Source organism: Misgurnus anguillicaudatus, chromosome 3 (assembly GCF_027580225.2).
Source record: "Misgurnus anguillicaudatus chromosome 3, ASM2758022v2, whole genome shotgun sequence".
NCBI classification, from domain to species: domain Eukaryota; kingdom Metazoa; phylum Chordata; class Actinopteri; order Cypriniformes; family Cobitidae; genus Misgurnus; species Misgurnus anguillicaudatus.
The window spans coordinates 2,027,035-2,041,820 of record NC_073339.2 but is presented as its reverse complement, the minus strand read 5'-3'; the positions used below and the strand labels follow the sequence as shown (position 1 = coordinate 2,041,820).

At 36.5% G+C, this 14,786-nt stretch overlaps 1 protein-coding gene across 1 annotated transcript; it reads right to left on the bottom strand.

The window, feature by feature from the left end:
- Nucleotides 1-1,426: 1,426 nt before the first annotated feature.
- Nucleotides 1,427-14,059, bottom strand: LOC129445296 (NACHT, LRR and PYD domains-containing protein 12). Its single transcript, XM_073866473.1, is given in 14 exon segments — nt 1,427-2,621; nt 2,698-2,744; nt 3,168-3,323; nt 3,409-3,579; nt 5,968-6,048; nt 7,345-7,437; nt 8,234-8,330; nt 8,423-8,438; nt 9,684-10,061; nt 10,063-11,345; nt 11,488-11,544; nt 11,655-11,813; nt 13,334-13,598; nt 13,950-14,059. Coding segments are annotated over 13 exon segments (3,333 nt in total). The 5' UTR covers nt 13,581-13,598; nt 13,950-14,059; the 3' UTR covers nt 1,427-2,073.
- Nucleotides 14,060-14,786: the final 727 nt, after the last annotated feature.

Here is a 14,786-nt window from a genome sequence, read left to right as displayed (position 1 = left end):
TTGCCTTAGACTCTGTCAGCAGGGACGAAAGTAACACACAAGGTGGCTCAAAAGTAACGCAAAAGAACAAGATAGATTTTTGTGTTACACTTGTTTTTAGTAAATAAACATGATTATGATCTTGTTTATATGTATTTTCGGTTAAATTTCGGTTTCATCAAATGTTTCAAAAGCAACCTGACAGTACAAACCGGGTGTGCCTCATAAGCCTTGAAAAGTGAAGCCTCTGGCTCTTTGATCGCCCCCTGGTGGCTGGCTGCAGTACAAGTCATAACCCCGCCCTCTCGATTCAAATGAATGGGACTATGCTCTAAATAAAAAAAAATATTTACACTTCCAATAAAAGTTTTCGAAAGATGGGTTTGGTCCTTTCAAGTAGTTGTTATCACGCTGATATATGTTCAAGTGTTCATTTTTGTGATGAGTTTCATTTTAGCTTGTAATTTGATGCTATAGAAAGGGGGCGTGTCGTTATGATTGGAGTGGTTGAATTGGCCGCGCGAGCGTTTGGGCGGAAGTTTGATACCGCGGCTCCACCTCTGGCTCCATGGACGATTCCTTCTGCGCATGCCTTGGCTCCAAACTGACGTTTTTACGTAACATGGCGGCGACCGTGGTCGGACATTTTTGGCTTCAATTCATTACAATGGTGGGAGGCGACGTCGCGTCGTCCATCTTTTTTTACAGTCTATGGTTTAAACTTGAATTGTTGAAAAAAAAAACATTTTTAACAGTTTGAACACAATAAAATTAAATCAAATAAAAAAATATACATTTTCAACATAATGCAACAGTATTAGCAGTGGGAAAAGAGTAACAAGTGCTACTTTTATACCGACAGAAACTCCTGACATTTAAACCTGATTGACTTTTATTTTGTAAGATTGATCAGTACTTTAACACATGAAACCAGAAACACAACGGTCAGGGGTGTTCACTGATATTCATACACAAAAATTGCTGCAAATATGCTTTCCAACAGGTGTTTTAGCATTCGTTGTTAACTTGTGGAGCTATTTTTCCAAACGCCTCACACCCGTACATTCTTCTGACGAGAGCTTGAATAATAGACACTCCAGCACAGGTGGTGGTGCTAATCCAATTGCAAGAATAGAAACAAAGTTCCCGGCGTGGAGTAATACCGTACCTCACAGCACATCTAATGCAAGTCAATGGAGTTGACAAAAACTACGATAAAACCTGTTGGAATGCGTATTTTGTGTGAGCATATCAGTGAACACCCCTGACCACTCAGTGAGTTTCACGTCTTTGTAAACGAAAGTTTAATGCATTTTAGGAAGGATTGTTCAAGTGCACCTATAGAGCCATTGTAGAGGTGGGAGGTGAAACACAAACACCCGAAAAATCTGAAAACAGGGCTTTAAGTGTAAAATCCCGAACTTGTCCTTTAAAAATAAATATAAAGGCAGATTTTTTTTATTTATTTTTTTAGAAAATATAACACATTGATACAGATTAAATTATCCAACAGTATGTAAAATTCACCAACCTTAGAAAAGTACAAAAGCAAAACGTAACACACAACATTGCAAGGACCTTTAATTAGCAAAATATACACTTTTATTTAACTACAGTTTTGAATGTTTATGGATGCGCATTGAATTTTGGGATAGCCAAGGCTGTGAAGGATACATCAATGGATCCTCGGTTTCAGGGGGTAAAAGGCCACATTAAGAGGCATTAATATGAAGTAGCCTTCGAATTGTGACAGCCTTCGTCACGCCCTGTGATAACCCTAACAGTACCTTAAATAAGAACATCAAATGCACACATAAACAACGCATTAAAACACATGGTTAGCTGACGCTATAGCTAAAACAAGCGGTTGCTGGTGTGTGGAGTTTGTGTATTTGGGCTTACCTGTCCAGTTACGATTTATGGACTTTGGATATCACTTTCTTAGATTGTATATACACGGTGGAAACTTTGCACATTTGGACTTTTAACACGTTTGGACTTCTACATTGTTTTAGATTTGTTTTTTGTATTCCCTTCTTTTAACAGTCTTGAGTTTTTAAATAATTGTTTCTGCCTTGTTCCCTGCTATCTGTGTTACTTCAGCTGACACAAGGACAAAGTGCCACTGTCCAACTTAAATCCAGCATAGAGAGGTTCTTTAAAAGAATCAAGGAATGTGTACAGATTTGTAAGTGTGTGTGTGTCAGAAACACTGTAAAAGGACAGTCTGCCGGCCTCCGTGTCCAAAAACACTCCAGCTCTAGAGAAACGAGAAGTTGGGATCTGTATTTTAATGTCTTTTTGATCGTGAGAAACATATGGTCTCACTCCACAGGTCAGTTTCCATGAAACATCATTGTTTCCAAGCTCTGGGGTTGCCTCCACCATACCAAGATCATCCTTTTTCCTGAGAATGTGTTTGTAGGTTACCCCTATTGCCGCCTCTGGACCGCTCCATTCAGCCTCCCAATAGCAGCGTCCAGTCAGACTCTCTCTACACAAAACCTGAGGATAACACTCAAATCTGTCTGGATGATCAGGGTACGGCTGTTTCTGTACAACATGTGTCACACGTCTTTCTCCTGGAGAGAGACACAGATGAACGTGTGCCGTATCTGGATCCAGCGTGAGATTGCAGGTATCTGTGAGACAAAGAAGTTTACATTAGTGAGAGAGAGAGAAAGAGAAAGATAAGGAGAAAGAGAGAAAGAGACTTACACTTTCTTATCCCTGGCTTGATGAAACACTCACCCTGAGGTTCCGTTCTGAAAAAGCAAAAAAATGTATCTGTCACAATAAAGAAAAGCAGACGTATATAAAAGAGAGCAAAAGGAAGGAAGTATGTGCTTATTCATTAAAGACATACAAATAAAATAAAAAAATCATGATTACAGATATTCTCTGTTTCGTGGTGTTGAGCTATTTGCATGCATTATTTTGAGAAATGCAAATTTTAGGGAAGATTTAAGAAATGCACCAAAGAAAATGAGTATTAAATGGCAGACATTTTTGTCTCTAAACACCACAAATGATGTCAATGTTGCTAATATTTTATTAATTAAAATATGTTCCACATAAAAAGGTTAGATGTTAAGTGGTTATTTCAAATAATTCCATGTAAATATATTTTTGAATATCACCTAATAGATCTGTCCAAAACAATAAAAAACATGGACCAACTACAATACATGAGTTTGTTGAGTCTCTGAGAGAGCATCTGCCGTCCTGAGTGTTGTGTGTGATTGTAGCTCAGATCCAGCTCTCTCAGGTGTGATGATGGGTTTGAACTCAGAGCTGAAGCCAAATAACAACAACCTTCATCTGTCACCATACAACCTGATAATCTACAGAGAAATCACACATCATCAACATCAGTCAGTTCATCCTCTTTAGTTATAAATCAGTAAATCAGTATCTAGAGAAAAATACCTCAGTGTGTGTAGTTTACAGTCTGGACTCTTGAGAGCATCAGAGATGAGCTTCACTCCTGAATCCTGCAGATCATTGTTACTCAAGTCCAGATCTCTCAGACATGAGTTTGCGGAGAGAATCGAAGAGAGCATCTCACAACTCTTTTCAGTGAGATTACACCAGCTCAGTCTGCATTAAACCATTTCAAAACCATCTTCTGTTAATCATGTGAGACCACAAAGGGCATTTTTTATAATACTATATTATCAGCATAAGAATTTCACAATCTCTGTATTGTCTACTGCAATATTTACCCTATTTGTGTACAAAGATAGTTCAAAGCCCATTATTTATATATTTAGATTCACCCCTAGAATGGGTGCGGGATATGCCAGATGGGCTCAGACTTTGGGGTCAAATATGACGCAAAAATGCATTTTGTAGGCTTTTTTATTGCATGCTTTTAATGCAATTCAATTGAAATGTGAAAATACACATTACGCACCTACAAAGTGGCAATTTTAACATCCTTTAAGTAATTATTTGTGGGTTATTTTGAATTTCACATACACACTCTGGAGACACCAAAGATTTATTTGACATCTTAAAAAATTTCATAATATGATCCACCAGGTGGCCCTCTTACCTAACTTATAAAACCCCTTATTTAAACTCAGGCTATGTCCACACGAAGCCTGTGCATTCCCTATCCGATCATTTTTCTTCCTTGCTCTAAAAAAATAATCCGTAAACACGAAACCACTGAAACCGACTGAAACTGAAAGTGGTGTAGTATATATGCCGGACCAGTATGGGGCGCTGTAATTCTGCCACAGATATACACTATACACGGAGAAGAAGACTTTGAGCATGCGCATAACCAACGTATGGTGTTGGCCATTATCGCTTGTTGGTCACCACAATTGCTTAGAAGCAATAGATTTTGCTGTAATAAAGCTAGTAGGCTTTAGTAGCTTCTGTAGCACGAACACAATCACGTAGTCCGCCGTTATTGTTGTTGCTGTTACGTGTGACGCTTCCGACAGGTGATGTGATGACGTTTTCGCTTCACAAAATATACGCATTGGCTGTACAGACGAAACTGCAAGGTTGTCGGTTTCAGATTTATCCACTGTAGGACCCGGTTTCAAAAAATAGCGGATTCAGTCTCCCAAAACGCCGGATTCGTGTGGATGAAACGCCAATACGATAACAAATTTATACGTACACAGTGATACGCGTCTCCGTGTGGACAGTCCCTCAGTGTATGTTTTGATTTTCACCCCGAATCTGATTTTTTACAAAAGTCCTTCACAAAAAATGTTGAAAATTTGGTACTTTTAAAGAAACCTACCCATAATTGAGAGGTGATAAAAAGAGAACAAATAAAGATTGGATAAAAAAAATTGAGTCAAGGGTCCAACTAAAGCAAACACTGATCACGCTAATGGTTGTGTGTTGAAATTTCTATATTTTTCAATATTAATGGAGGGTGCAAACGTGATATTGATTTAATGGTATTAAAGGGATAGTTCCACCAAAAATGAAGATAATGTCATTTGACTTTAGTCTCGTGGACACTTTTCCAACCAAAGCGGAAGAAAAGACAATGCTGAATCATCATCATCCATCATCATCATCATTTAGTTTTATTTGAGCATCTAATACATAAAATCAACATAATAACAAATTTCATTACAATACAAGTAAAAAAAAAAGAAAAACAAAAAAGAGAGAAATAAAGAAAAAAATAGAAATGATGCTCAAAAGGGGTAGGTAGAAGCTTAAGCTTATTAACACCTACCCCCTTTTATACCATTAAGCCGCAATTACATTTATAACCAATAAGACAGTCGTCACATGTTTATGCTATCCTGTTCCAGTGACTGTACAATCAACAATAATTGCTCACAATACTTCTATTAAGACATGAAAGAAAAGAAAAAAAAAACTCTTCAATAAGTACAAAAAAGATAGAGAAAGAAAACATTGCCTGTAACAAATAGTCACTAATCTAGCTCTATAACGTATTCCACTTCCACCCTAAGAACATTCTTCCGTCCTATACTTAGACAATATTATTTGTTTATACTTTGCTATAATAAAGTAATATTTTTTGTTAATTTTAGACCAAAATGTATTTTCAATGGTTCAACACATCCTAACCCATTGATGTCACACAGACTACTTTAATGATGTTTTTATTACCTTTCTGGACATGGACAGTATACTAGATTTACAATGGAGGGTTAGCTCTCGGACTAAATCTAAAACATCTTAAGCTGTGTTCCGAAGATGAACGGAGGTCTTCTGAGTTGGAACGACATGAGGGTGAGTCATTAATGACATTTTTTCGTGAACTATCCCTTTAAAATTGACAAATCAAAATTTTTTAACATTGTTTCAATGGTTTCTTGGTATCTGGGATTCTTCTTAATGACATTAATCATTATGTTTACAATTTAAAGGGTAGCTGTACACACTGTGCCCCCGCAAAGAGATTTTGTGCACAATGTTCCTCACCGCAATGAGTAACACTGTACTATTTGATGATGTTTTTCCTAAAACAGAACTGACCTCAGTATCTCTAGTTTACAGTGTGAACTCTTCAGTCCAGCGGAGAGCAGCTTCACCCCTGCAGCAATGTTGAAGTTATCACTCAGGCCATGTTTACATTAGAGCATTTGCGTTTTAAAACGGCATTTAAAATGAATACGATCCTCGTTTATACTGGCATTTTTAAAAGAATCTTCATCCACACTATACACCACCATAAACGCATGAAACATGACCAATCACGTAACTGGGCATGCGCATATAAGTGTAAAATAACTTTTTACTCTCATAATAGCTTACCTTTGCACGTTTACGCAGCCTAGGGGTGTGCGATATTGACAAAAAATCATACATGGGTCCTTTGCTGGCAACTATAACAGACACTATTTTTGAACCTATAAAAATGTGTTTGGGAAAGTCTTATAGGCTACTGTTAGCTCCCCCCTACAACATATTAATATGATTAATAGGTTAATTTTTATTTTATAACTAAACAGAAAGGTCTTTATGATTTAAAAAGAAAGCATTCAAGTGAACAGTACTAAACAGTAGCGAACTTGAAGCAAAAATAAATGTCAGCAAATGCAAACTTCAATCAAAATATAGTAAGAAGTGAAGTATTGCTTTAGCCTACCAGAAATGCTTAATGCATTAATTTTTAAAAGTGTGCGAGGTCCGTGCACGTCCTCCGCTAGCAACACACAAATAGCTAAAAGCCAAGCGCCTAAACGAGCATTATATTAATGACGTTGAGTTTATTGTTTTTATTAATTTATATTCAACAAACTTATCAACAAAACATCGATTAAAATTAAGAGACAAATTATCTGAAACGAAATTCATTTTAAAGTAGCAAACAAAACTTACATTAAACTGGAAAATAATGTCTGACCCATTACAATTCTCCCTTCATATTGGCCTTTGCAACGCCTATATGGCGTATAAAATTACAGTCTATCTTTCGTAAGCTAACTAAATTTAAACAAAACATAAACACATTAAACCCAACAATACTCAAACATTAATATAAAACAGACATTATCTATAAGGATACATGTTAAAACAATCCGATATAGCGTTTATAATAGCTGGTTGGTAGATGTTTACTATTTTTGGCAAAACCTCCATTGCAAACCAACATTTACATCAATAAAATAATTTTTACTTTGAAAATGATGCGCTGTCACGTTAATATCAGCTGTTCGTTTACATAAGACTCCGTCTACGTTCATTTACACTCAGAGCAACGTCTGAGTTCTCAAACTAAAACAGGGTCTTCAGCGTTTGCGAACGAATCCGTTTATGAGGGTCGAAAACGGTGATGTAGTGTAGATGAAAGGCGTAAACGTAGCAAAAGTAACGCGTTTTAAAGCATAAACGCATTAATGTAAACATAGCCTCAGATCGAGCTCTATCAGAGGACAGTTCTCTATCTGAAAAGCAGAAGCCACTGTTTCACAGCATGTTTCTGTCAGTCCACAGTCTGAAAACCTGCAATGACAGCAAGAAGTTTACTACTCACGAATAAATATGTGCCATAGTTGTGCAATTCGCTCTTCTTTTTTCAATTTTCCATTTTTGTGTCATTTTTGTCCGCACGCAAGTTGAAGCCTGCTGCTTTCCTTAGCTGTTGTGGGTGTCTGTCGGAGGCAGCAACATCAATAGTTGGGATTGGGATTTAGAGCAGGAAAAATAATCTTAATGACACCACACAAATGAGGATTCTTTTGAACAAAACAGTTTGGGCTTACTCACACTATCCAAACCAAACCGTTGCATAAACAATAGATTAACTAAGCAACATGTAAGGCATGTGAGAGACTCAAACGACAAAAAAAAGTCAAGATCTTTACATAATTACAATCAGCTCCAGTGTTAAAAAGTGATTTACTTCTGTTTTCTTCAAAACAATCATGTTCTAATGACAAAAGCATGCACGGTCTTTTATTAATAAAGCACAGTGTAAGGTACAAGACGGCGTGGGGGTATAGGCCCAAATTTGCACTAGTTTGCTGTGTGCTCGCCAGATGAGGGACAAGCATTTCGAGGTTTTGTTTACAATAACATGTTGGCATGGCAATTTCTATTATTTCCATTACTCTCTCATTATATTTTTTATTATATTTTCTTTTTATTTATTTTATTAAAACCAAACAGATTCTGTTTAAAATATAGAATATGTTTGTAATATATGTAAACTGCTGATGTTTTCAAATGTTGATGTTTACATATGTGAATAATAAATGGCAAGTTATTTTAACTGTTCTGAAATTGAAGAACAACTTACAGAGCTCTTTTGCAACATCTTATTACTGGCACCAGTCTTCTTCGTCCCGCGTATGTTGTATTGAACTTCTTTGCATCAAAGTCATCCAGCACTTCATCTGACATCATACACTGCAAAAACCTGGGAGTTAAATTAACACTGCTCAGAGTTTATATAGGTCCACTCCCCAGAGTGTTAAAAAAGTAACACCGGAGAGAGTTAAAAGCTACAATCTGTGACTTTATTCTCTCTATCACCATCTCTGTTTGAAACCTAAAATTGCATTTTACATCTTACTTGTAGAATTATTTTCTTAACTTATGTTAAGATGTTTGCTGTTTCATTTAAAGTCACCATTATTGTGATCAGTGGTTGTTTTAGTTGGACTTGACTCTTGACTATTAGCTTGTTAGTTTTTTCTAACTGCTATATCTTATTGTGTTTAAAACATGTTGTTATAGCAAAGAAAAGGTTGTTGTGTGATTGAATATTGATGGTTGAAACAAAATCTCAAACTTATATATTTAATGACTATTTAGTGAACAGATTTATTAATATAGTTTTCCTCCCTCATCAGAAGCATCATTTTCTTTTAATAACAAATTACTACAGTTCAAGATGCAGAACTCTCAGCAGTTTATCATTCTGAAGGATTTTGATAGTGTGCACAAAACATTAACCGCTGAACAATGTAGACACAAAGACATCAAGAATCGAAGCACGAATCTCAACAATGGCGACAAAGAATATGGTAAAAAAGTTCATTATTTATTCATGCCGCAGTGCATTCTGGGAGTTCTGGATGAGATTTGTAATTTGTTAATACCCAGCATGCATTGCAGCACGAAGCTTTTCATTTTATTGTCACCATCATTGTGATTCATACTCTGATTCTTGATGTTTAAGTGTCTACACTAGACTGCAGTTAATCTGTGTCAGTGTTTAAAAATGGTTCAGAATGAAAAACTGCAATGAGATGGCTGGATCTCATACTACAGTATCATATTATTGACAGAAATAAAGACTTCTAGTAAGAAACCACTAAATAAATTATTTTTTAATAGTGCTATTTGAAAGTATATCCTAACAACCATTATAATCATAGAAATGCACTAGTGTCTCCTCTTTGGCCACAAAAACATGTTTCCAACACATGTAATTATAGCAGCCAAAGAAAGGCTGAAAGGCTATGACTAGGACTCAAGAGTCCAATTAAAACAACCACTGATCACAATAATGGTGACTTTAAATAAAACAGCCAACATCTTAACATAAGTTAAGAAAATAACTCTACAAGTAAGATCTAAAATGCAATTTCAGTTTTCAAACAGAGATGGTGATAGAGAGAATAAAGTCACAGATTGTAGCTTTTAACTCTCTCCGGTGTTGCTTTTTTGGCACTCTGGGGAGTGGACCTATATAAACTCTGAGCAGTGTTAATTTAACTCCCGGGTTTTTGCAGTGTAAGCACATAGGCGAGTGCTGAGCAGTTTGAGGCGGATATCTCAATCTTTTGGACCGCTTCTGAACTCACATAGTTCCTGATCTGATGGTACAGAGATCTGTCCTGCAGCTCGAGGATGCAGAAAAAGTGATTGATGGATTTATCCGGGCACTTGTCGTTGTTCTGCAGTTGCTTGATGTACTGGATTGTTTTCGCGATGCACTTTTTACCGTCCTCCTTGTGGATCACCAAGCCTTTGAGGCGTTTCTGATTGGACTCAAGAGAAATGCCCAGCAAGAATCGAAGGAAGAGATCAAAATGTCCCCTATCGTTTCCCCGTGCATAATCAATGGCTTTTTTCAGCAAAACATACAGCAGGTTTTTTTTTGGGACGTAATTTCCCAAGGAACAAACTGAGCTCGTCCATATTGTTGCTTTGGTAGCAGAGGAATATGTAAAGTGCAGCAAAAAACTCCTGGACACTTAGATGTACAAAGTAATAAACCTTCATCTCATGAAGCACAGAGACTTTCTTAAAGATCTCGGCGATCATTCCCGTGTTCTCAGAGTCTTCACTTACATCAATGCCACATTCTTGCAGATCTTCTTCGTAGAACATGATATTTTCTTTCTTCAGCTGGTCGAATGCTAGTTTGGCCAACTTGAAAATCATCTCCTTGTTTGTGCCCAGCAGCTTTGTACGTTCCCTTACATGTTTTTCTTCATACTTTTGGTTCTTCATGTTCATCTGAATCAGCAAGAAGTGAATGTACATTTCAGTGAGGGTTGTGGGAATGTCCTCCCCATTGTTCTTGATGAGAATTTCATGAAGTACAGTGGCCGCAATCCAACAGAAGACAGGAATGTGGCACATGATGTAAAGACTATGAGACGTCTTAATGTGTTTGATAATTTCAGAGGCTTGAGTTTTATCTTTGATTCTCTTTCTGAAGTATTCCTCCTTCTGCCGGTCATTGAATCCTCTCACCTCTGTGAACAAACCTACACAATTAGGAGGCAACTGATTGGCTGCTGCTGGTCTTGATGTTATCCAGATGATAGCTGATGGAAGCAGATGACCTCTAACTAAGTTTGTAAATAAGGCATCAACAGATGATTTTGTATTAACACAGGTCAGCGGACTGCAGTTGAAATTCAGTGGAAGGCGACTCTCGTCAAGTCCGTCAAAAACAAAAGCAAGCGAACAACTTTTAAACAACTCTTCATCCTTTAGTCCTTTGAGTTCGGGATAAAATTCAAGCATAAACTCATGAAAACTGATCTGTTTATCTTTGATCAAGTTGATCTCTCTGAATGGAAACAGGAACATTGCATCTACATCCTGATTGGCGCATCCCTCAGCCCAGTCCAGAATGAACTTGTGCACAGAGAAGGTTTTTCCAATGCCAGCGATGCCTTTGGTGAGCACAATGTTTTCCCTTTTCTTTTGTCTCAGTAAACGGAAGATGTCATTGCAATCGATTGGTGTGTCCTTAAATTTGGGGGTTTTGAAAGCCCTGTCAACTTGTATAATCTCATGTTCGTTATTAACATCTGATATATCCCCTTCGGCTATAAACAGCTCCGTGTAAACTTTCTTGAGCTGTGTTTTGTTTTCTATTTTGCCCTCAAAAATGTGTTGTGTTTTCTCCTTCATGTTGGCTTTGTGCAGTTTCAGGACATCTCCCTCTATTGAAAACAAAACAAGAACCCAGATTTTGTTTCAAGTTGTCCAGAGAAAAGCAGTGGCAAAGTTATTATGAATTAACTAGCAACCTAGCAAATGTCTACTACATGTATAACCACAATATAAAGAAGAGACTTTGTGTACTTTTGTGTTTTCCTACATGATTCCCACATGTCTCATCCAGTGAGGGTTTTTGTAGCCCTGTTACAGAACAGAAAGAAAGTTCAGCTAAAAAGCATTACAGTTTAACATATATACAAACTTTAATAATTTATGTGGTAAGAGTCAATCTTATAGTTTTGTGATCATACCGACTTCAGGAGTGTTTGTGCTGAGGTTGAAGGTTACTGGTCCTGAGATAACATTACCAGCGACTACAGGAGTATTTACAGTTGCACCCATTTGACCAATGACATCAACGCAAACTCCAGTTTGAGAAGGGCTTCTAACCTGAGCCATATCATTGTGCACTAAAAAATTAAAGACAGATTAAATAATTTGCCAACATTCCCAGCTAACAAAAATAAGTTCTAAGAAGTTTCCTTGAAAGTTGCTAACATTCTTATTAACATTATACAAACGTTTCTTGGCCATGTGAATGTTAAAGTTTTGTTACATTCTGTTCTCTCGTTTAAACACAGTGCATTCACCGGTGTCAATTTAACACCGGTCTGTGTTCATATGGGACCCACCGGCAGGGTGTTAAAGGGGACATAGCATGGAAATCTGACTTTTTCCATGTTTAAGTGCTATACTTTGGTCCCCAGTGCTTCTATAAACCTAGAAAATGTGAAATAGAACAACCCTGTTATTTTGTTGTTGAACAACCCAACTTTGTTTTGGTAAACCATTCTCTGCAAGAATGTGAAAAATTAAATCGTTCAAATTTCGGCTGTTTCGTGAGGTAGGTAGCAAGTCCAATTTCAATAATACCACTGCTTAATTTGCAAATATCCAACCACAACACTGCCATTTAGTGCAGAGAGAAAGAGAAAAATATTTTGACAGCACAATTGAGTTTCAATTATAACAAACCACCATCATTGCAATCAGTGTTTGCATTTTATCAGCTCATTTGCATATTAAAGGACACACCCAAAAACGGCACATTTTAACATGTTATAATACATTATCTGTAAGGTATTTTGAGCTTACACTTTACATATGCACTCTGGGGACACCAACAACTTATTTTACATCTTAAAGGATTAGTCCATTTTCTTAAAAAAATCAAGATAATTTACTCACCACCATGTTATCCAAAATGTTGATCTTTCTTTGTTCAGTTGAGAAGAAATTAATTTTTTCAAGGAAAACATTCCAGGATTATTCTCATTTTAATGGACTTTAATGGATGGTGTGTCCTTTTAAAAGCAAATGAGCTGATCTTTGCACTAAATGGAAGTGCCATGGTTAAGGGGTGGTATTATTATAATCACAAGGGGAGCCAAATTTCAAGGGGAGCTAATTTTCACGTGCTTGCAGAGAAAGGTTTACCAAAACTAAGTTGTTCTTTTTCACATTTTCTAGGTTGATAGAAGCACTGGGGACTCACTTATAGCACAAAAAAGTCAGATTTTCATAATATGTTCCCTTTAAGATTGGAATTAACTCTAACACTGCTTCAGTGTTACGGTACTTTAAAACCCTGCTTGTGGTTCCCATATGAACACAGACCGGTGATAAATTAACATCAGGGAATTTACTGTGAATGTTTAAAAAATACAAATTTTTGTATATTTTAAGAACCCTTTTGCTACTCATTTATTATAAAACTGTTATAAAATGATATTTTTTTAATGATCTGTAAAAATATTGCTGTAGAAAACAGTATTCCCTTACTATACAGACCAATGTGTTTCCTGTCATGTGCATACAAAAAGGTTTAGATGTTGATGTTTTGTTTCATTTAAAGTTTGCAACTTTCAAGAAAAAATCCTACAACTTGTTTTGTACAGCATGAACATAATGATATGCTTTCCAATATTACCTTTCTTCTCTAACTGTTTAGCTATCTGAATGTGTTTCATCTTCTTCAGGATGTTCTGTGTGATGATCACTGCTCCTTCTGGTCCAAAACTCTCCACCATCTTATACATTGTGTCAATGACATCTGCATTCTCCAGATCATCAGCTGAATCTGAGTTATTTTGATTTAAATGCCACTTGAATCTCTTAAGATTCCCTTCGTCCAGCTCATCCAGTGTTTCCAGAAGCTCCTCTTCGACTGACGACATTTTGTTTACCTAAAGATTCTGTATGCACAGTGGAGTCGTTATTATTAGAGCAGAAACTTGATGTCTAAAATTACTCTAATACCAAGACCACAGCAATGAATAAAGAGTAACTTAGCCTAATACAGCTAACGCACGTATGCAACCAACTGCTTTAATTTAGAAATAACCTTAAAACAAATGCATTTACTGATAAACAGAGCTTAATAAACGCAAAGTATTTTAGACTCAAAGATTAAGTAAAACTGAGCAGTGTTAATGTCGTGAAGGTTACATGACCAAACAATGGAGCAAATAACTTTTTTGCATTTTGTTATGAAAGGAGATACTTTAGCTCTAAAAAGCAGGTTTAATTTCTTTAAAAATACTCACCATATCGTATCTTATTTGATCCAAAAGAAATGCAAAATTCTGGAGGTATTAAAAACACACATGATTCATACACAGAAATCCATTGGCTTCTTTCACTTTGAACAGGATACACCGTCCCGCGCTAACGGGACCTTCCTGTGACGTCAGTGGCTTAGGGAAACGCCCCGCTTTTGGACGTACGTTGTACACAGACACAAGTGCCTTCTCAATCCTAAGGCTGCATCTTCTGGAGGTCCTCGGTGTACTCTCACATCTTCACTATGAGCTGCAAGTGTGTAGAATAATGTTGAGAAATGATGTTCGCGGCGATGCAAGGATGTAACTAAAAGTGTTAATTTACCTCTGATACGTTTGGAGCAATTTAAACTCTGAAAAAGTGTTGAAATCATCTCTGTGAGAGTTAAAAGCCTCTGCTAAATTCCTAAATGTAAATATAAAAAATAAAATCCACTGATATATTGTAAGAAGATAGTCTTTTACAAGTATTTAATTTATTTTTTATTTTTGCTATTTCTCTCTTTCTTTTAATGTCAGACATGTTAAATATGTTTGTTTTTGCACCGTTATTATGATGTTACTGCACCAGCAGAGGGCGCTCTCTCTTCATGAACGCGCATCAGTAAAACACATGGGCGAGAAGGAAGTGTGTACAATACATTAGGCTACATGTTCAGAGAAGTTGATACAAATGCAGATGTGTGGAAAACTTAAATTATGTATTTTCCATTTGTCCATCATCTTCATCTCATGTAAGTGTTTCTAAAACATCAGCTTTCTTAAGTCATAACTTTTGTTCTGCTTGTCTCTTTAATGAAGCATTACATATTTTCATATTTT